Raw genomic sequence first — 23470 nt, forward strand, 5'->3', positions numbered from 1 at the left:
CTAAGGCTCGACAGGCCATGACATACCTCAGCTCCAGAGGGGGTCGTGAGCTTTATGCTCCGGGGCGTAAATATGACCGGGCTACTGATGTCTGCGTCACAGTATGCCAAGGCCAGTAGTCTTCCCTGTACTTATCAGGAGTTGACTACCGTGGAATGTCTCCCAGCTTCAAGACTGGTAAGTACAGCTCTCCCTGCCTGGCAGGGTGGAGCAGCTGGGAATTCCCTGGGAGGTCGATTTGGGGGCCCCTCTCACCCCCTCTCTTCTCTCCCCTGTCCCCAACTCCCTCCTCCCCTCACGGGGGGTGGGGGCTGTACATGTGCTGAGCGGTGTGTCTGGGCTCTCACCTGGGGGTTTTAGCTGTGCTGGGTGCCTGGGTCCTGAAGCTTAGTCCCACTGGATGCCTGTGTAGTCATGCCCCTGTGTTGGTGCAGCGCTGTGCCTGCCACATGTTCTCTCTAGTCCCTCATAGCGCTGTTCGGAGACCATTTTAAGTATGGGCAAGGGTCAGACTGGCTTCAGGCGGCCATTTTCCTGGTGATTCCCCATTGAGGACATCGGCGGCCATTTTCTTGTAGCCGGACCAAGTTTGTGTTCTAGCGGCTGCCCTTGCGCCCTCTGCTTCCTGTTTGGTCATCGCAAAGCACTGGGGAGGTTATCCTGTGTTCTGAACACGTGTGTTTGATTGCCCACAGATCGTGCGACCAGCCGGCCACCAACAGTTTTTTTCTATCTCTGCATCTAGGAGTGCTGGGGATCATCAGGCATTGCGGTAATACAGTGCAGAATGGCCCAGGGTGGTGAGTCCATTGGGTTAAAGCCCCTAAGCCAGCGGCAGCAGGAGGGTGGGACTCACTGTCTTAAGTCCCCTTCGGGTGGCAGACAGGGTAGGGTCAGCATGGCTTCAGAAACTAGAGTTTCTTCCCCCGAAATACAGGCAGTTGCAACCGGGTCACCTGCAGACTATGCGGTCCCTATGGACACCCTTACGGCGGTCCTCAATTCGTTCGTTGTCAAGATTGAGGCGGTACGTGTGAAGAAAGGTGCTAAAAAGCGGCCCCTGCCCCTCCCCCCCTCCTCTGGGGAGAGCTCTGACGCAGACTTGGGTCCTGCTGAGGCGGTGACCTCTGCTCTGTCTTGTCAGATGACGCTGACCAGGACCGTTCGGAAAGTGAGGATGAGTCCCCGTCCGGGTATGTGCACAACAAAGCACTAGTTGGAGCACTTATCACAGCTGTGCGTGATATCCTGAAGATTCAGGAGCCAACGGATCCCTCTGCTGATGTACCAATCCCTTTTGGGTCCTGCAAGCCAGCACATTCACCTAAGGTGTTCCCGTATCTGACTTATTTTGACAAGTTCATTTACAAGGAATGGGGTTGCCCGCAACGGACCTTTTCGGTCCCCAAATACATGGCAGTGCGTTAACCCTTTGAGGAAAGCCTTCTCAAGAAATGGTCGGCTCCTCCGGTCATGGACCCCCCCAGTATCCAGGTTAAATAAAGTAACCACGATCCCGGTTGAGGGGACTCCTGCATTCAAGGATCCCATGGATAGGAAGGCCGAGGCGGTGGCTCGTTCCTTGTTTATGGTTGTGGGGTCAGCCGTGCCACCTGTACTGGCATCCGCACTTGTGTCGCAGAGACTGACTGAGTGGGCAAAACTTTTGCACCGTGAATTGGGAGAGCAACAGGCCTCCCCTGTCTGTGTGGAACTAGCAGACCAACTAGTGCAAGGCCTTAAGTATGTTTGTGACGTGGCCCTGGATACCCTCCCTCTGTCATCCAGGGCTTTAGCATCAGCTGTGGTGCTGAGGCGCCTGACTTGGTTAAAATGCTGGTCTGCTGACCAGGCATCCAAGAAAGCCCTGACGGATCTTCCCTTCCTTGGAGACCGGCTCTTGGGAGCTTTGTTAGAGGACATTAATAAAAATGCCACTGGTGGTAAGCGTACTCTACTCCCACAGGCCAGGAAGGCTAAGGAGCCACGCCGCAGGCAAAGGCCCTCTTTTTCCTCTCACAAGCGGCTTTTGTCGACAAAACATCCCCAGCCCGACAGGACGCCCACGGATAGTCAGAAACGTCCCTGGAACTGCAAGCCTGCAAACAAAAGTGCTACCGCATGAAGGTTTGTGGGGGGTCACCTTCGGGAGTTTGCAGCCCGGTGGTCCTCCCGGTTATCTGACCAATGGGTCTGCAATCTGATTTCCACAGGCTACAAGATAGTTTCTCTCTTGGCCGCCAAACGGATTCTTCCCCTCCAGCATACCTGTGTCTCCGGTTTGCCAGGAGGCCCTGTTGTGGGCGGAAAGGGACTGGGTGAATCGAGGGGTGATTGTACCAGTTCTGGAATCGGAACACTTCCAGGGATTCTACTCAAATCTGTGGTTCCCAAGAATGAAGGGGCACATCTGATCTTGGACTTAAAAGCCCTCAATCACTTTGTATAAATGCAGAGGTTCAGAATGGAATTAGTTTGCTCAGTAGTCGCTGCACTCCATCAAGGGGACTCCCTGGCGTCCTTGGACATCCAGGATGCGTACCTGCACGTACGCATATGCCTTTCGGCATCAAAAGTTTCTGCGTTTTGCAGTCAGGGAAGCCCATTACCAATTTGTGGCTCTTCCCTTTGGTCTGGCATCAGCCCCCAGAGTCTTTACCAAGGTAGTGGCTCCAGTATTAGCAGCACGGCAGGTCGCTCACATACTTCAATGGGCAGAGCGACATGTACCAGTTTTGTCGGTAATTTACATTCCCGGAGTGGAGAACTGGCAGGCGGACTATGAGTCGCCAGATGCTGGACCCAGGAGAATGGGTGTTGCATCCGGAGGTATTCAGGTTACTGTGCCTGAGGTGGGGCACACCAGAGGTAGATCTTCTGTCCCCCCCATCTCAATCAGAGGGTGCCAAGATTCGTGTCCAGGACAAGAAATCCGTGGGCGGACGCGTCCGACGCGCTGGTGGCTCCGTGGGCTTTCTTCCACTGAAGCTATTACCTCATCTGATTCGCAGAGTGGAAGCCAAGGGGATCCCAGTAATACTGGTGGCCCCAGATTGGCCTTGGCGTCCATAGTACGCAGCACTATTAAAGGGCAAGTTTCAGCTTTGACTGTCTTTTTTTGCAGTGACCCCTGGCGTCTCACTCATTAGTGAGTACCTTTGTTCAGGGGGTCCGTCATGTAGTCCCTCTGTTGCGTCCGTTACCCACATGGAATTTAAACTTGGTGTTATCGGCGATTCAAAAACCGCTGCTTAAAAATATCAGTGTGTTCCCCTGTTGACTCTTTTTTTAGAAGGTGGTCTTTCTATTGGCCATCACATTGGCTAGGAGGGTCTCGGAACTGGCGGCCTTGTCTTGTAAGTCGCCTTATCTGGTTATCCATAGGATAAGATGGGGTTGTGTTCGCAACCGTCCTTTCTACCGAAGGTGGTCGCGGCTTTTCACATTGAGGACATTGTTACCATTTCTATGTCCTAGGCCAAAACACCCTAAGGAGGTGGACCTTCACACTCTGGGCATGGTTCGGGCTCTGAAAGTGTATTTGTCTACCACTGCTTCCTTTCGGAAGTCATTCGTTGTTTGTCTCAGTAGCCCGTCCCAAGAAAGGCATGACGGTCTCAGCCACCATTTCCAGGTGGCTCAGACAGATTGTAGTACAAACCTACGCCTTAAAGGGGCAGGTGCCCCTCTTTCTGGTTACGGCCCACTCTACAAGGGCAATCGGAATGTCTTGGGCCTTCCGACATCAAGTGTCTGTCGCTCAGGTGTGTAAGGCGGCGAGCTGGTCGTCTGTCCACACGTTTACCAAGTTCTACAAGGTAGACGTCAGTGCATCGGCTTATGCCTGTTTTTGGCTGCAAAGTTTTGCAGGCGGCTGTATAATTGCAATTGAATATGCAATATTTTACTTTTTTTTTTTTTTTTTTTTTCCCCCCCTGGTTTTTCGATAAAAACACAGTACCTTTTTAAGTTGATGTTTCATTACGTTCCGCAGTTTGGTGTGGTTGTGGGTAGTCATTCTTGAGGGTACCCTGATTTTGTGGTGGATTTCTCCATGCACGGTTCTTTTTTGTGGGTAAAGTTTCACTTGTTCCCACTTGTCATGGTGGATGAAGTGTATGCTGTTTTCCCACCCCTCGTTTGGCACTGCTTGGGGACGTCCCAATGGCTAAGAGAGGAGCTGTGTCGGTTGGTGAATATAAGAGAAAATAGCCTTTTTTGTACTCGCCGTAAAATTCTTTTCTCTAATTCACTGACCGCCACAGCACCCGCCCCTCCTTTTTCTTTGTTCTACTGCTTGTTGATGTTGCTAGCAGGCAGGAGGGTTGATACCTAAGGGACCGCCCCCATGGGTGGAACTGAAATTTCTGAATGCACTTTTTTTTCTTTTAAAATGCACACTTTAATCTTGAGCATTAGCTTAATAATTATCTTAATGGCTTGACATGACTTGTGTTCGTAAACTTGTGTTTGAACACATGACTTGTATTTATAGACATAGGGCTATATGCTGCCAGGAAACTCGCAATCTTTTTATTAGGGCTGCCCTAGAGCATACTCATGACCACGTCCACGCCATGAGAATCCATTTTTTTTCATAATTGGAAGGAAAACACTGCGCTGTGATTTGTTATATGTGAAGAATGGCCTCAACATTTTTTTTCATAGTTTATTGGGTGGTGGACTTCTGTTATACAGTGAAGTGTTTTTTCTTCTAGGTCCCTATCACTCGAGCTTTCCAATCAGGTCTGCCTGTCAATTTTTCAGGCGGACCTGTTCGGGAGTGCCATTCACCTCTATGGAGCGGCGGATGTCAACGGTGACATGTCCGTTGATATCCGTCAATATCCCATCTGATCGTGTCTGTGAAATCCAGATGGATGTAGACCCTATTTGCCATCTGTCTGGAGGATCCGTTTGGATGAAAATGGATAGGTGGTCTGTTAAAATCCAGTCTCCTCACAGAGCGGGGCTCTGACAGGTCCTTCTCTGTACAGCGAGCAGAGTCGGACCTGCCATCTGCCTGATCAGTGTTTATCAGCGGATCAATCCCCTGCCGAGCAAAGCAGAGTCCCTCAAAATGGACCGCCCATGTGAAAGAGCCCTTAAACCACTGACATTGTTTCATCTGAAACTTCTACCAATATGTGAATGATTACTCCCTTGTGCCACCTAGCAGTTTCCGATCAGTGTTTTAACTCGGGGTTCATACCCAGATTGCAGTGTGTGAGGCCAGACCGTAATGTTTTGTTCAGGCATTGGATCCTGTGTCAGGGGCTCATCTTGATACAAAGTGTGACGTGTGAATTTAGCTTCAAGATTTAAAGACTGCCTTGTATCAACTTACAATGTTCATATCTATCCCTTGTACTTTTTCTTCAGAAGGTTTCCAAGGTTTCTATTCAAACAAATGGGGACATCTGCCTAATACTGGACTTAAAATTCCCTAAACCAAATTCTTTTGTGTACAAAAATTCTGGATGGTATTGAGATCTGGTATTGCTTCCCTTAGACAAGGGGAATTTCTTGCATCAGTAAGCAGACAAGATGCCTATCTCCATAGTCCCATTTTCCAATCACACCAACGCTTCCTGTGTTTTTATGTGGACTGGTGCTTCTAGTTTGTGGCCCTGCCTTTCGGTTCTCCTTTTATAGCCCGAGTGTTAACAACAAAAGTGCTTTCCCCAGCTTCTGGCGGTTCTGCAAACCCAGGGCTTTAATGTCAAAGGTAACCTAGATGACCTGTTAATAGACTCCTCAGCAAGACCTTGTCTGCCAACGTCCAAAGAATCCAGTTCTTAAAACCTTTGGCTGGATAATTATTTGTTCAAAGTCAGATTTTCAGCTGTCGAACCTTCCTGGTTACTTGGGTCTAATCTAGGACTCAGGCCAAGCCAGAATCTTAATCTCTCAGATTGCCTCTCTAAGATTCAGCTCTCATACTCACTGGTCACACATTTTTGTTTCTGCATAACATTTCTGGCCCTCATGGACACCTCCTTCAAGGCAGTTACCTTTTTGTCCTGTTTCACTCCAGACCTTTTGTCTGCAGGAGTGGAGTGGGAGTGAATCGCCCAGTGTGTCTGTCCAGCCAAGCAAAGGTCTTCCAGGCATGGCGGATCTCCAATCCAGCCCTGTAATTGGGAAAGTCATTCTTTCACAGAGCTTGGAATATGGTTCCGCAGAAGGGTATGGTATGGTCTCTGCTAAGGATGCGCTCAGGCGTGTTCGCAACTAGCACGCACAGAGCAGGAAGTTGGCACAGCACTAATCATAGGCAGTGAGACATTCCTTGATCTCTGCAGCCATGCATTGGGAAAATGTCTCACTGCCTGTGATTAGCACTGTGCAATGCCAACTTCCTGGCGGGCTCTGCACATGCTAGTTGCGAACATGCCTGAGCTCAACCTTACTCTCTGTAAAAGTCAAAACTCCCATCTACAAGGGTATGCAGTCAGAGTGTACAGTCAAACACAGCAGCTTACATAAATGAAGGGGGACACCAGAAAGCTCAGCAGCCCTAAAATAAACAAGGCTAGTATTCATGGGCTTTGTACCATCGCAAGCGCTGTTTTTTTTTTTTTTTTTTTAAGAAGGCTTTTTTGCTTGGTTATAAATAGCTGTTGCACTGGTCTAATGCTTCATTCGTGGCGCGAATCCGTATTTACGTTGTAAACTGGAAAGAGAAAAACAACCTAAATTGCTTTAGGCCAAGTTTACACTAGCTTCCTAAGCAGGTGTTTTATTGATGTTTATGGTGCTCCACGAACGCCTGTCAAAATTGTGTGCGTTGCTGTGCACTGTGTTCACTTGCTTGCGTTTGCATCATGTTGTGTCAAAATTGACTCTACCTGTGCCGTTTAGCAGACTTTGCCGCTTCCCATTGGCTTCCATTGATGTCAGTGTAAATGCTCTTCAAACGTATCACAGATGCGTTTAGAAAGTAATACTAGCCGAGAGGGTATGTCTGGTAAGCGTTTAACGTGTCAAACGCACCAAAAGTGCACCATTAATGCATCTTAATGTATATGGTGCATTAATGGGCGCTCAGATTTCTTTGCATGTCTAAATGAGCCCTTAGTTTGATTCACATTTTTTTTTCTTTTAATTACTTTGGTTTATATAATTCTGTGGAGTAGGTAATATTTTCACTTTTATTTTTAGAAACAAGATGGTCGAGTATTTGACTGACTGGGTAATGGGAACATCTAACCAAGCTGCCGATGAGGATGTAAAATGCCTCACAAGGTATTCAATGCAATTGTTTTTCCAGCAAAAAGTTGAAACTGTTTATATAGGCTCTTGCACATGGCCCACTGAGCCTGTTCAGTGTAACTGAAGTTGTATTTCCTCCACCCAGGTGCAATGTCATTAACATAAATAGCTGTGTAATACTGTATTTGTGTATAATGATGAGCTCCGGCGTGTTCACATACTCCACGTGCATAGCCCGCCAGGAAGTCGGCACTGCGCTAATCACAGGCAGTGAGGCATTGCCCCGATGCGCAGCTGCAGAGATCAGGCAATGTCTCACTGCCTGTGATTTGCGCAGCTGCAGAGATCAGGCAATGTCTCACTGCCTGTGATTTGCGCAGCACTGCGCCAACTTCCTGGCGGGCTCTGCACGTGGAGTATGTGAGCACGCCAGAGCTCTATTAAAGGAGACGTATAGCCGAAGTTTGTGTGGCTGCACTTCTATGGATCACAGGACTGCAGTTCATTCTGCACTCTTGTGACCTGTTTTCAGCTGACAGGCTAAAGCCTGTTGTCAGCTGATATCACTCAGCTGCTCCAGGTTCGGGAAAGATCCTGACCATATGGTCGGGATCCACCCAGATCCCTTGACCGGCACTTGGCTCATCCTTTCAGTGATGCACTGAGAGGCTCAGCCAGCCCCTCCCACCCCCACCACAAGCCAGGGCTCCAGTGAGTGCTGGATGGAAGAGCAGAGAGCAGCTGACTGTCATGGCTCTGGTCAGAGCTGAGGGGGCATTTGATCACTCAGTTCTCTGGGTAGAGTCAGGAGGGGACAGCTGCAGCTCAGAGCAATGCTGCAGCCATCTAGGTGAACATAATGTTTATTTTGTTGGTTCCCATACTTCTCTTTTAGTGACATGCTGTGCACTGCACCTGGACAGAGAAAATGTGGCTGCAGTTATCTGAATTGGCTCACATGGCCCATGTGTAAGATATTGTGATTTCTTTTCCTTCCTGCAGAGATTTGGATCAAGCAAGCATGGAAGCAGTGGTATCTCTTCTTGCTGGCCTACCTCTTCAACCTGAAGAAGGAGATGGTGTGGAGTTGATGGAAGCAAAATCTCAATTATTTCTCAAGTAGGTACATGCTTTTACTCACAGCAGAGCATTCCTCCTGTTTTTATTATTTTTAATATCTATATAGTGACATATTTGAAAGTATTTTACAGAGCACATAGAAGCATTTGCATCGGTTTAAAAAGCACCTGTACTAGGAATAATGAATAGCTTGCCTTTCCTGACCTGTAGCCTGAAAAGTTTTGTTTCCTAGCTTTCTTGCTTTCTGGCTGTCATGCTGATTAACCACTTCCCGCCCAAGGTATGTCCTATGATGTCATGGACTTTGAGTGGGTATATCTAAATGATGCCTGCAGCTACAGGCATCCTTCAGGTATTGTCTTTTTTCAGCATGCCATTCTGTGCACCGTAAGAACAACCATAGTGGTAGTTCAGCCGCTTGATCTTCTTGGGGAGGGGGGGGGGGACATGTCCCCTCCTGCCACCCTCCGGTGCTTCTGGCAGCTCACCCCTGTGATTGGTGGGCCGGAGAACAAATCGGTCACTGCTGGAAGTTGAGCATAGAGATTTCTGCTGACCAGATGGTCCCCAGTCATCTCTATGATCCTTGGAGGCTTGAGCACCATGTTATGATGTCATGTCCGGGCCGGTTAAAGTAAACAGTGCCGGGGATGCAGCTGGAAAGTCCGAGACAGTTAATTTTATTTATTTTTTTGATCTCGGCCTTTCCAGCCTGAAAGAGATCCCACATCTCTCCGCAAAGAGGACCTGTCACACACTATTCCTATTACAAAGGATGGTTACATTCCTTGTAATAGGAATTAAAGTGATCAAAAACATATTTTAAAGAGAGTGTAAAAATGAAAGCAAGATAAAGTAGTTCGTGCCCACATACGTAAACGGGGTTCAAATCACACGTTTTAGTTATAGCCATGTGCGTTAGTGCAAGAGCAACATTTCTAGCCCAAGACCTCCTCTGTAACGCTAAACAGGTAACCTGTAAAAATGTTTAAAGCATCACCTATGGAGAGTAAGTGCCAAAGTTTGGTGCCATTCCACGAGTGTGCTCAATTTTAAAGTGTGACATGTTGGGTATCTATTTACTCGGCGTTACATAATTTTTCACATTATGAAAAAAAATTGGACTAAGTTTTACTGTTTTTTTTTTTCTTAGTCATGAAACAGCGTTTGAAAAATCGCTGTGCAAACATAAGTTGCAACAACCACCATTGTATTCCCTATGGTCTCTGCTAAAAATACATATCTAATGTTTGGGGTTTCTGAGTAATTTTCGAGAAAAAAAAATAGATTTTTTACCTGTAGGAACAAAGTGCCAGAATTGGCCCAGATGGGAAGTGGTTAAACAGCTTTAATGCGTTATGTTTTGGGTTTTGACCAAGTTTAATGCAATTAAGATTAGAACTCCTTTTATTGCATTCTTGTTCTGTTTCAGTAACGCAAAAGTTATTGAATCCATTGGCTCAACCTCGAGGACAACCAGGATTTTAGTAAGAGAAAAGTTAGCAGTGGCCACCTATGCATTTCCCTTAGTACAGGTATGAAATTATCCCTAGTATAGCAGTGTTTTTTTTTTTTTTTTTTTTTTTTAACTAACCATTCAGGGGCAAAGACTATAATTGAACCAAATCCTCAAAGTGAGAGTATCAAATTTTTTAGTAAAATTTACATTTTCATGTCAGTCTAAAACCAGCTATGATTTTGTAAAGCTGTATTAAAATTTCACTTTCTTTTTTTTTTTTTTTTGTATCCAGTGCAAAGACAGTGTTTTATGTACACTGCTCTACCAAAAACTGAGGTAAAACTGCAAATCTGTTCAGTGCAGTTTTGGGGTGTACACAATAGACCTGTTCTATTTTAAATACCGGTCTTGGTTCCTATCTGCTTAAACCCGGAGCTTGTACTTTGCTAGGCACTTTGCAAGCATATATAGAAAATACATTAGAATAGTCAGTCTATCTACAGAACAAAAAATGCCAAGAATTGGTCAGAACAGTAGTTGACATGGACAGGTTTTTCTTTTTTTCAGATAATATCTGCATGTCTCACTTCGCAAATCCAAAGAATAAGAGACTTATTCCTTTTTTTTAGCATAGTGGCCAAAGGTATGCAAAGCTTTCCTTTTTTTGCACATACTTTACTGTGCTTCTCAATGGTTTAGTGGAAGACCTTTTGATTTTCTTTTAGGGCATGCTTACACTTCAAAATGTGCCATTTGACACACTTTTTAAAGTACTCTGCCAATCAAAGTACATTTCACTAAAAAAATTTTTTATCTTGCAGTCCTGTAAACACTATTTGCTTTTGGATCAAAAATTGTACTCCATGTCATTTTCTTGGTGCTTCAAAGTGTTTCCAAAGCCTCCCCATAGAAGTCTGTCACAATGCTTGCTAACCACACCTGCAGCATTTAAGATACATTTATTCAGTTACCTTCACTTTGTTTTTGAGGCCTTGGAAATATGAGGCATCCCAGGATGCATTTGAAAATTAACAAGTGAACCAGAAAGACCTATTTGGTTGTCACTTCTTTATGTGTGTGTTTTTTCTGGGAGTTTCTGGTGCAGATGTTACATCTAGTGTGCATCAGGAAGGTAACTGGGTCCAGAGCGGAGCAACTAGCAGATGATACATAATGTGCAAAGTGCCAACGCTATAGCAGAAAGTGAGCGGAGACCTAGGACTGGGTGGTGGAGGATCAGCAGAACTACCACAGCAGGAGAGCCTAGCAGAAGTCACATGTGAGCACCATGGGAAGCAATATAGCAGTGAGAAGGAACTAGAGAGGAGGATCCGCAAACTAGGGGATCAGCCGAGCGGGGGGCTACTACTGGGGAGGGGTTCAGCTGAGCTGGTGACTACTGCTGGGTAGGGGTTCAGCTGAGCTGGTGACTACTGCTGGGTAGGGGTTCAGCTGAGCTGGTGACTACTGCTGGGTAGGGGTTCAGCTGAGCTGGTGGCTACTGCTGGGTAGGGGTTCAGCTGAGCTGGTGGCTACTGCTGGGTAGGGGTTCAGCCGAGCTGGGGGCTACTGCTGGGTAGGGGTTCAGCCGAGCTGGGGGCTACTGCTGGGTAGGGGTTCAGCCGAGCTGGGGGCTACTGCTGGGTAGGGGTTCAGCCGAGCTGGGGGCTACTGCTGGGTAGGGGTTCAGCCGAGCTGGGGGCTACTGCTGGGTAGGGGTTCAGCCGAGCTGGGGGCTACTGCTGGGTAGGGGTTCAGCCGAGCTGGGGGCTACTGCTGGGAAGGGGTTCAGCCGAGCTGGGGGCTACTGCTGGGTAGGGGTTCAGCCGAGCTGGGGGCTACTGCTGGGTAGGGGTTCAGCCGAGCTGGGGGCTACTGCTGGGTAGGGGTTCAGCCGAGCTGGGGGCTACTGCTGGGTAGGGGTTCAGCCGAGCTGGGGGCTACTGCTGGGTAGGGGTTCAGCCGAGCTGGGGGCTACTGCTGGGTAGGGGTTCAGCCGAGCTGGGGGCTACTGCTGGGTAGGGGGATCAGCCGAGCTGGGGGCTACTGCTGGGTAGGGGGATCAGCCGAGCTGGGGGCTGCTGCTGGGTAGGGGGATCAGCCGAGGTGGGGGCTGCCGCTGGGTAGGGGGATCAGCCGAGGTGGGGGCTGCCGCTGGGTAGGGGGATCAGCCGAGGTGGGGGCTGCCGCTGGGTAGGGGGATCAGCCGAGGTGGGGGCTGCCACTGGGTGGGGGCCTACTACCGAGTGGGGGGCTTCAGCCCAGGTGGGGGCCCACTACCGAGTGGGGGGCTTCAGCCCAGGTGGGGGCCCACTACTGAGTACGGATCAGTATCTCTGTAGGGCTACGGAGTGGGGGGGGGGAGATCAGTATCTCTGTAGGGCTACGGAGTGGGGGGGGGATCAGTATCTCTGTAGGGCTACGGAGTGGGGGGGGGGGGGGGGGGATCAGTATCTCTGTAGGGCTACGGAGTGGGGGGGGGGAATCAGTATCTCTGTAGGGCTACGGAGTGGTGGGGGATCAGCAGCGATGGATGTACTAATGAGCTTGGAGTAATATTGATTTGCCATTACTACTGTGTTAAAATCAAAGCAAGTGTGAATGAGCCCTTAAAGTGGTTCTAAAGCCTAAACATTTTTTACGTAGAGGACCTATTACCTATTGCACAAAGCAGGCAAGTATAAACCTAATTAAACACTTTTATTTTTTTACAATCATTTTAAATGTGTTCGTCTCAAAGGATTGTTGAAGCATAGTGGGGACAACAGTGTATAAACAAGTCTCCTTGTACCATGGTCCTAACATTTGAACAAAAGTAATATACCCGTTCAAACCACATCTACCTCAATTCTAAAAAAGTTGGGATGCTTTATAAAATCTACATAAAAACAGAATGCAATGACTTGCAAATATCAAACCCATATTTTATGCATAATAGAAAACATAGTAAAGGTTTAAACTGAGAAAATGTACTGTTTATCACTTTAACCCCTTTAGGACCACCCCACACAAATATACTACCTGTACTTCCTGCACTGAGTCTGGGTCACGTGCCACCAGTGACCCGCCAATCAGCGGGTCCAGCAGATCGTTCTCCGGAGAGGCAGAACGGTGGTCTGTGAGGGGTAGATGGAGATCTTGTGTTTCTGCTAAGAAACACGGTTTTCGATATTCCTCCAGTCAAAGCACCCCCTAGGAGCACATTTAACCCTTCGACCGCCCCTGATTATAACCCCTTCCCGGCCAGTGCCATTAGTACGCGACAATGCTTTTTTTTTTCTAAAGCACTGATAGCTGTGTTGGTGTCACTGGTCCCCAAAAAAGTGTCACTTGGTTTCCGATTTTGTCCGCTGCAGTCCCGCTTAAAATCGCTGATTTCCGCCATTACTAGTATAAATAAATAAAAACTCCATAAATATATCCCATAGTTTGTAGATGCTGTAACTTTTGTGAAAACCAATCAATATATGCTTATTGGGATTTTTATTTTTTTACCAAAAATATGTAGCAGAATGCATATTGACCCAAATTGATGAATAAATTCGATTTTTAAATATTTTTTTTGTTGTATATGTTTTTTTTTTTCTTCAAAAATTTTGGTTTTGTTTATAATGCAAAAAATAAAAACCGCTGAGGTGATCTAATACCACCAAAAGAAAGCTCTATTTGTAGGGGGTAAAAAGGACATCAGTTTTATTTGTGAACATTGCATGTCTGCGCAATTGTTGGTTAAATTAACACAGTGCCTTATTGCAGAAAATGGCCTGGTCATGAAGGAGGGTATTCCTTCCGGGGCTGAAGAGGTTAAAGATTCTAACGTACATCTTGCTCAGTGCTCCCTCCTAGTGGCTCATGAAAGCAACTTCTTCCTTAGCCCAGCCAGATTTACTAAGAAATAAGGGATTTATTGTAGCAAGGGGATTGCTCACATTTCTTTAGTACAGACTTTTATTTAATTTCAAAAAACATTGTTGAGCAGATTATACCTGCTATAGTATATTCATTCATAATTGTGATGTTCATTTGTACAAAATGTTGACATTTTAAATAGATACATGGAGAATAGGCATTTACACATAAAACGGCAATAATATCTTAATAAAGTTTTATCAAGGTACTCTTCCACTTATGAGATTTGTAATACTGTTCTATTTTTTCAGATACTCCGATTTTTGTCCCATCTGGCTAGTAGTTGTCCCATCTGGCTAGTAGTTGTCCCATCTGGCTAGTAGTTGTCCCATCTGGCTAGTAGTTGTCCCATCTGGCTAGTAGTTGTCCCATCTGGCTAGTAGTTGTCCCATCTGGCTAGTAGTTGTCCCATCTGGCTAGTAGTTGTCAATGTTTCGGTTTCTACCGACATGTATATTCTTTATACTTGACATTTCCTGTTATCTTGTCTATGTTGTAAAAAATTAAAATGTCAGTTATCAAAAATGTTGCGCTGTCTTCTTAAGAAAAATATAATTTGCGTGTAATATCGGTGCAGGGCACAAAGCAACCACCCAAGTCATAAAAAAATCTAAGGTGATAAACGCTTCTCAAGTGAAAAAACATTCAATATTGAAACAACTAAAATTGTCTATAATGCTCAGTTTACACCTAAGCAATTTTTTTTTTGCAAAAATGCACTACAGTCAATTTAACATAGTTTCCAATGGGATAGGTTAACATCTGTTTATTTTTTTCAGCCACTTCTTTTTGGAAAGGGTCAGGAACTTTTATATAAGCAAAAGGGTGCGTTTTTGGTTCAATAAACTTCAATGGAGAAGCTGTAGAAAAGCACAGTTTTTTTGCAGCTATTTGCATTTTTGAATCCACCCAACAACAAATTGACCAAAAAAAGCATAAAAAAATGTGTGTGCAAAATGCACTGCAGAAATGGATCAAAAGCAAATGGCATAGGTGTGAACCTGAACCGAGCTTAAATTCTGTGCATGCACAGATTATTAGTGGAGCATGTGGCTGCAGCTGACCAGATTTTGTTCCTGTTTTGTTCCAGTTGGAGATATCAAATTATTCACTTATATCACATTCCAAATTAAGCATATAATGTGATATAGAGCCATGCATTTTAGAGAGCTAGGCTAAGAAAGATCAGACTGCTCAAATGTGGGGCGTTTTTACATCTACTTTCAGAAGGAGTTGCGATGTCAAGGCTGATCATGATGGTTTTTAAGGAGTATATGTGCAAAGTGGGATATCTGAAGTTTCTTATTGTACATCACGGGAGATAGAGCCATAGTAGTTACTGTGTGGGTTATAGGCCACCTTCAGGTGATGGACACTGGCTCGCCCTAGAATAAAAAGTGCACTCCCTATATAACCCCTCCCACTGGTGGGATTACCTCAGTTTTGTCCGCTAAAGTAAAGATGTGCTGTGCTGTGCTGAGCTCCACTGGAGCAATCCTTGCTGGGGCTGGGAAATGCTTCCTCCAGCCAAACAGCAGATCTTCCGGTAAGCTAATCACGCCCCCCCCCCCCCTCCCATGCTGATACTCTCCCCCTCGTGGGGTAAAAGTACTCGGACAGGAAGCGCTATCAGTGCGCCGCTCCGTGGATTGCACCCCCCCACGCCATGCTTCATTCTGTAGGCCGCTGCTCACGTGGGAAAACCCCCCTTTTTAAAATAGGGGTGGAGCCGTAGGCAACACAGAGGGCGGGGCTTGTCGGCATTCTCCGATGCCAGGTGCACGAGGAGGAAAGTTTTTAAAAGCACACTGTGTGCTGCTGCAAGCTGTGGAGGGGGCACAAGAGCAAAGAGGTGGCATTATCAGGTTTGGGTAGACAGGCATTTCACATTGCTACTGCTGCATTGGGCTGGGCATTAATAGCAACTGTGCTGAACTCTAGCTTATGCAGTATAAGCATTCCTTCTTATAGTACCTGTACTGTACTGTTTTGTGCATCAGGCTATGGTAGAAGGGAGGTAAAAACATCTGACAGGGCTCTAGAAAGACTTAGTCACACGGAAGCCTAGATCCATCCCAGTAAGATGGCATCCTCCCCTGAGTGCCCGTTCACACAGGGGTGACGCGACTTGCAGCGCGACTCACAGACGCGACCTGCACACGACTTCAGCGGCGACTTGCAAAATAACTTCTGTATAGAAGTCAATGCAAGTCGCCTGAAGTCGCCCCGAAAATACTACAGGAACCTTTTTCTAAGTCGGAGCGACTTGAGTCGCTCCTATTAGAACGGTTCCATAGTACAGAACGGAGCGCGACTTGTCAGGCGGCTAAGTCGCCTGACAAGTCGCGGTAGTGTGAACGGGCACTTAGTGTAATATGGCTGGTCACGGTGAGCTGTTAGGAGAATCAAGTGTGGCAGCTGCTCTTAAACACTGCAGGCCCTGTGTATATTGCCAAGTTTTTTTTCTTCAACCATTTTAAGCTTAAAGTAAAGGTTTGATGCTTTAATCGCATAACAAAGTGGGACTAAGTGCAACAGGTCCCCGTCCATTGCTCAGGACCCTTATATTGAGGAACAAGCAAGAAATATATGTTCAGAATGATGGTGAGTCAGGGGCTGGTCTATCAGAATCCCAGAAAAAATACAACAAAAATATGGAAGCCTGGTGCTTGAAAGCACAGCTAATACCCCTAGGGATTTAGATCCAATAGACCAAGCAGTAGTTAACATATATATATATATATATATATATATATATATATATATATATATATATATATATATATATATATATATATATATATATATATATATATATATACTTTTTATTAATTTACAAGATACATAGGTAGGTAATGCATGTAGCATATAAACAAGGTACTTGACGATGCTTGATATAGAGCAGGCTTTAGACGATATGTACAGTAGAGAATATGTCAGCCATAACGAGAGTCAGCTGTAGACAGGTGCCATAAGGCTGCCTGCTACAGCTACCCCCTTGTGGTGAACTGAGGCTGTGCAGACCGGCAATGTAAGTACTATATCTCTTTGTAAAGGCAGGCAATCACAGGAGATAACGGGTAACAAAATACATAATGCATGGTTACGAATGAATACATATAAGTAATATAACAGGTATGGCAACAGAATGTAGAACAAAAAATATGTATAATATATATAGGCAACAAGATACCTACAAACTGTAAAGAATTAAATATGAAAATTATTCTCCAAAAGGGGGCTGAGAGTTAAATGACTGAAGGAAAAGGAATGTTTGCCAGACAGAACATTGATTATAGATCAAATTCACACACACACCTGACTGGAAGCCCTCAAAGGGTTTAAAATTAAATGCCTCATTGAGGCCGGGAGTTACGGTAGCTTTGAGGTGGAAAATCCACCTCAATTTGCTTTGTAGCAGCAGTTTGTTGTAGTCACCACCTCTCGGGTTAGGGGGGGATATGATCCAAAGCAAGAAACCGTGTTTTGGGATTATCATCAGGGTGGACTAGGCGACAATGTCGTCCGATGGGCAAGTCCAGGTCTTTAGTGTGAATACTAGTGATGTGACGATAAATTCGCTTTCAAAACGGTAACTTGGTTTTTCCTACATAGTAGCAGCCACATTTGCACGATAGGAGATATACTACACCTATCGTGCGACAATTAACATAGTGCTGTGGATAGAAGGGGTGCCCATTGGGTAGGGTGACCTGTTTATCAGTATTAATGTATTTACAGTATCCGCAATTGCCGCATTGGAAGGTGCCATGGAATTTAGTGGTGTTAAAAGTATTCCTGGAATATTCACTATGCACAAGTTTATCGTGTAAAGAAGGTGCTCGCCTATATGTAAGAAGTGCCTGTGGGGGTACAAAGGGTGCAAGGGAGTGATCTGTGGTGAGTATCTGCCAGTATTTGGATAGAATGTTTAATCTGATGATGCTGTGAACAGTACATTGTAATAATGCGTAAAGGGGAATTGGGTTTAACGTGTTTTTAAAAGATCACTTCTAGATCTGGCCTTGGCCTTTTTGTATGCAATTTTTAGTGTTTTGTTGCAATAGCCCTTAGCTAGGAGTCTACTTCTCAGCAAGGCAGCTTCCTGTTCAAAAAAATTTTGGTGGAGCAATTTTGTCATGCTTGCAAATGAGATGGATTCCAATAATGGTTTAGGGTGAAAGCTATCTGCTGAGAGAATAGTATTGCCAGCAGTTGGCTTTCGGAATAATTTGCTCTGCAAAGAGCCATGGTTATCCTTAATGATCGTTAGATCCAGAAAGGATATAGTGGACAAATCATATGACATAGTGAAACGTAAGTTACGTCTATTAGTGGAATTCAAAAAATTGGTGTAATAGGTCCACGGGGCCGGTCCATAGTAACAAAATGTCATCAATATAATGACGCCAGGTTGTCACGTGGTGACAGAAACAAGTTGCTTGTGGGTCCATGAAGAGTAAGCGGTCCCACTCCCCCAGGTACAGATTGGCGTATCCCTGGGCACAAGTAGTGCCCATGGCAAGGCCCTGTACCTGGAGGTAGTGGGAACCACCAAATGAAAAAAAATCGCGAGTATGAATTCTAAAGCCTGAATTATAAACTCCGACAACTGGGAAGAGTATAACTGACTGGTGAAAAGGAAATGCCGAATGGTGGCAAGGCCTAGGTGATGAGGGATAGAACTGTATAAGGCCTCCACGTCTATGGCGGCCAAGTTGGTCTCGCCATCGACGTGGAGGCCCTCAAGGATACGGAGTAGGTGAGAGGTATCTTGACCGTAAAAAGGTAACGCAGCCACTAGGGGCTGTAAAAGTTTGTCAATATATTTACTAAGGTTGTCTGTGAGACTACCACGGCCAGAAACAATAGGTCTGCCAGGATTTTTTTTTTTGCATTTTTATACACTTTAGGAAGTGCGTAGAATGTGGCTTCTCGAGGAAAAGCAGTTTTAATGAAGTCATAAGTGGATTTATCAATAACATTGGTGAAAAGCTGTATCAACCAAAGAATAAAATTGTTGAGTGTACCCCTCAATGAGGGAACTCGAAATTGGTTTGTACCAGTCTGTGTTAGAAAGAATATCAAGACACATCATTTCATAATCAGTCCTGTTTTGGATAACTATATTGCCCCCCTTGTCTGCCAGTTTTATAACAATAGAAGGATTTTGTTTTAGATTTTGAAGTGCAAGATATTCGTGTTAAGTAAGGTTCTTGGTGCTGCGAGAAGTGGATTTTAAACTCCTTAATTCCTGAGTGATAAGTTTCCAAAACAAAGCTGCGTTAGAGTTGATACAGGGGGTAGGGTATCGACTGGACTTCTTTTTTTTATCGAAATATCAGGCCTGTCAGGTGGTGGACTCAGGGCGCTATCAACCTGGGCAAGTATTTTATCAAGATCAAGGGTATCAATGAGATCAGTAGGTTCGTTTTCATCTAAAAGATCAATAAGATCTTGAACAGCAGCTGCTTCAATGGCTGTGTGTTATGAGGGGTCAGTGAGTGGTGTCTGGGAATAGATGGATTGTAATAAAAGTTTGCTTATAAAAAGGTGGATATCTTTGATGACCGAAAATGTGTCAATTTCTGAGACAGGGCAAAAAGTGAGCCCTTTTTCTAATACTGAAATCTCGTGAGTGGAAAGATGGTGCGAAGAAAGATTGATAATATTTGAGGATGAGGTGACAGTGGTTGTTTTTTGGACTTGTGAGGTTGGGATTTGATGTGAATGGGTTGTGTTTTTTGAGACGCGCGCACCCGCCCACCTGTCGGGTGGGGGTAGGTGATGAATTAGATCTCGTAGGGGTGTGAGCAGGTAGGTTTTGGTCAAAATTAGAGTGTACCGGTTGCTTGCCCAATGTATGTGAGGGACCCTCCACTTCAGAGGAGTCCTCACATGACATGGTTTTGGTAAGGCCGCGTTTTTGTCTACGTTGGCCATTGGGTACAGACTGTATATCCGCGACAGGAACATGCAAATCATGTGCCCGATCGCTGCTATATGATGGTACAGGTCTGGGCGCACCTCGTGCTGAGGCATTAAATGGTGCAGCACGCTGTTGCTTCCAGCCATTTATATGCTCGTTCCTCCTGAAAGGCCTTTTTATCTCTGAAATTTTATCTTTCTTAACAAGCATCTCCTTGTTGAATTTGTCAAAGCGATCTTTAAGCTGTTTGTCAAGTGTGTCATATAATGATCTTTAAATTTGGCTAATTGCTTTTGAATAGTATTTAATTTAATGTCAGTGATGGTCATTTTACGTTGGTATTCCTGAATCAGCAGTTCATAAGTTCTGAGGAGCATTGTTTTAAGGTGGTCTCCCAAGAGGATTTAAATTCAGGTGCGATGTCAAATGTGGGGAAGAATTGGATACGTAAGCCAAAAGGATTGATACCTTCTGTGAGATAATCCTGAAATGATTTAATGTGCCAATGTAATGATGCCTTTTTTTTTTAAACTGTGTGTAAGGTTCAAAAAGGTAAATCTCACTTCGGACTCAACAGATTCCGTAGATTCAAATTGACTGGCAGTGGCATTCATGCGAATGTTCCACTCGTCACCTAGGAAGGCCGTCATGTCTAAAACACAGATGTACTTACAGTACTTGAAATGTCTAAATCAAACTCAACAAGATAATACCAAAGGAAAAAATGGGTGTGAACAAGCCCTAAATGATAAAGAAAACAAAAGTGATCAGTACAACAGTATGTAATCAGACTAAATGTAGAAGGTGCTAGACTAACCAGCAGACTGCACGATATTGGGGGATTTGTGTGGGTATAACCTCACACTGAAGGCAAAAAACAAGAAATATATGTGCAGAATGATGGTGAGTCAGGGGCTGGTCTATCAGAATCCCAGTAGTGTGTGTGTGTGTGTGTGTGTGTGTGTATGTATGTATGTATTAAAAATTAAACATAAAGTTGCGCTAAATATACATGAAAACTAGTAAGTGAAAAGAGTAATAAAACTCAGTGTAAATTGTATAGAAAGAGCAAAAGAAATCAAACAAGCACCATATACAAAATTCAATCAAAAAAAAGAAAGTTCTTATAATTAAGAAATCCTGGTTCCAACTAAAAAATAACGAACAGGGAGATCAGTCCTTTTCACAAATTCGGTGAAACCTTCCTGGCTTTGCCACTATCGCTTCCAGACCGGAAAAAAAAAAGGTTTGACTCTTACCGCAATGGATGGACTCCAAATCAACGGAGTCGTTAGCGCTGGCAGACAGCCCTCTGCAGGGTTCGTTTGTTCGTAGTCCGTCCCCACACACTACTGAGGTATGAATGAGTACGTGCAGATCGTTCGAAGGTCGTTGGCCCCAGTCGAAGAGTTCCTGAACTCGTCGGAGGTCCTACTTTTCCTCTTGATCACCACGGGGAAGAAACAAGGAGGTCGACCGATCACTCTGAATTCCTGGAGTTATCTAGAGCTCTCCAATGAATCGTAAAGTACAAAGGTTTTTCAATGCGCAAACCTGCAGTGAGACACAAAACACTCGGGCCTCCCAGCCGCGAGCGAAGGGAGGGGGGAAACGAAAATGGACTCCGATCGTGAACATACCGTTAAACAATCGACAAATTTATTAAATAAAAATAGATACACAGCAGGCCAAAGGTATGACCCAAAAGGCCGAATTACAGCGAATAAAAAGTATACATAAAAAAACGGTTAAATTAAAAATAAATATACACCCGTGCTAGGGAATATTCTAAGCTTGGTGGTATCGGCACAAACAGCCCAGTCAGGCAACGCCACAGATGTGGCATACGTCAATCACCAATGAGGAACAAGAAGCTCAGCCGCCGCACGGGAGGTCCCTCACATCCTTCAGTGGACAGAGCGACATGTATCGGCCCTGTCAGCCATTTACATCCCGGGAGTGGAGAACTGGCAGGCGGACTATCTAATTGGCCGGATGCTCGACGCAGGAGAATGTGCGTTGCATCCAGAGGTGATCGGGCTACTGTGTCTGCGATGGGGCACACCAGACGTGGATCTTTTAGCCTCCCTCCCTCAATTGGAAGGTACCGAGATTCATGTCCAGGACAAGAGATCCTTGGGCAGATGCGTCAGATGCGCTGGTGGCTCCGTGGGATCAGTACCAGCTGATCTATGCCTTTCCTCCGTTGAAGCTATTACCACGTCTGCTCCGCAGAGTGGAGGCCAAGGGGATTCCAGTAATACCAATTGCCCCAGATTGGCTCCAGCGTCCCTGGTATGCAGACCTAGTATGCCTGGTGGCAGATGCCCCATGGTGACTGCCGGTAAGAGAAGACCTTCTGTGTCAAGGTCCGATTCTCCATCCTGCTTTACCGTCGCTGTTTAACGGCATGGCTATTGAAAGCCAGGTGTTGAGTAACCAGGGTCTTTCGGACTCAGTGATCCCAACTATGCTGAGAGCCCAGAAATCTTCTTCTCGGAAGATATATTATTGTACCTGGAAGGCCTACATCTCCATTTGTGAGGAGAAAGGATGGCATCCGCGATCCTTTTCTATATCCAGGATCCTGCTGTTTCTTCAGCAAGGAGTAGACCAGAAATTGGCCTTAAACTTTTTTTTTTCAATGACCCCTGTCATCTCACTCTCTGAGCACTTTTCTTCAAAGGGTCCGACATGTAGTTCTTCCGTTGCATCCAACGTTACCCCCATGGGATCTGAACCTGGTGTTGTCGGCGCTTCAGAAACTGCCATTTGAAAATATCAGAGATTCCCTTGTTGACTCATTCCCAGAAAGTTGGTCTTTCTAGTGGCCATCACATCGGCCAAGAGGGTTTTTGGAACTGTTGGCTTTGTCTTGCAAGTTGCCCTATCTGGTTATCCACAAGGATAAGGTGGTGTTGCGTCCGCAACCTTTTTTGCCGAAGATGGTTTCCGCGTTCCACATCAAAGAAGAAATTGTTACCATCTCTGTCTTCTAAGCCGACACATCCTAAGGAGATGGCCCTTCATGCCCTGGACGTCTTTTGGACTCTGAGGGTGTATTTGTCTGCAATGGCTCCCTTTTGGAAGTCCGACTCCTTGTTTGTTTTGGTGGCTGGTCTGAAGAAAGGCATGGCGGTCTCATCGGCCACCGTTTCCAGGTGGATCAGACAGATTGTAGTACAGGCCTATGCCTTGAAGGGGCAGGTGCCCCCTTTTCTGGTCATGCCCCAGTCCACAAGGGCAATTGGAACGTCTTGAACTTTCTGACATAAAGCGTCTGTCGCTTAAGTGTATAAAGCGGAGACTTGGTCGTCCGTTCACACTTTTACAAAGTTCTACAAGGTAGATGTCAGCATATCGGCTGATGCCTGTTTTGCAGGTGGCTGTGTAATTGCAATTGCACATAAATTTTTTTCCTGTTTTTTGGGTAAAAACAATACTTTTAAGTAAATGCACAGTTGCATTTGTTACCGCAGTTTGTAAAGTTTATACTAGTTCCCACATGCCATGTTGGATGAAGTTTTATGCTGTTTTTCCCACCCCTCATTTGCCACTGCTTTGGGACGCCCCAATGGTCTAAAGAGAGGAGTTGTGTCAGTCGGTGAATGTAAAAGGAAATAGGATTTTTTGTACTCACCGTAAAATCCTTTTCTCTGTAATTAAGACTGACACAGCACCGCCCCTCCTATTTTTCTTTAAGTTATACTGCTTGTTGACATACTGAGGCTGCATGGCAGGCTGAGGGCTTGTTACCTAAGGGACCACCCCTTGGGCGGAACTAGAAAGTTCTAGTTTTATTATCACATGTTAACATGTAATGCCTAGTCCTCTCCTGAAGGTATTATAACAACCCAATGGTCTAAAGAGAGGGGCTG

General features: G+C 45.4%; 1 protein-coding gene across 5 annotated transcripts in view; it reads left to right on the plus strand.

The window, feature by feature from the left end:
• The window catches only part of NF1 (neurofibromin 1), a 436753-nt gene that overhangs the window by 176381 nt on the left and 236902 nt on the right, over positions 1 to 23470 (plus strand). For all 5 annotated transcript variants that reach the window (XM_077482413.1, XM_077482415.1, XM_077482416.1 and 2 more), the window contains exons 23-24: positions 7165 to 7248; positions 8218 to 8334. In XM_077482413.1, coding sequence (XP_077338539.1) covers positions 7165 to 7248; positions 8218 to 8334 — 201 coding nt within the window. The remainder of the gene's footprint in view (positions 1 to 7164; positions 7249 to 8217; positions 8335 to 23470) is intronic.

Source organism: Lithobates pipiens, unplaced genomic scaffold (genome assembly GCF_037356315.1).
Source record: "Lithobates pipiens isolate NorthernLeopardFrog02 unplaced genomic scaffold, aLitPip1_a1.2 Scaffold_16, whole genome shotgun sequence".
NCBI classification, from domain to species: domain Eukaryota; kingdom Metazoa; phylum Chordata; class Amphibia; order Anura; family Ranidae; genus Lithobates; species Lithobates pipiens.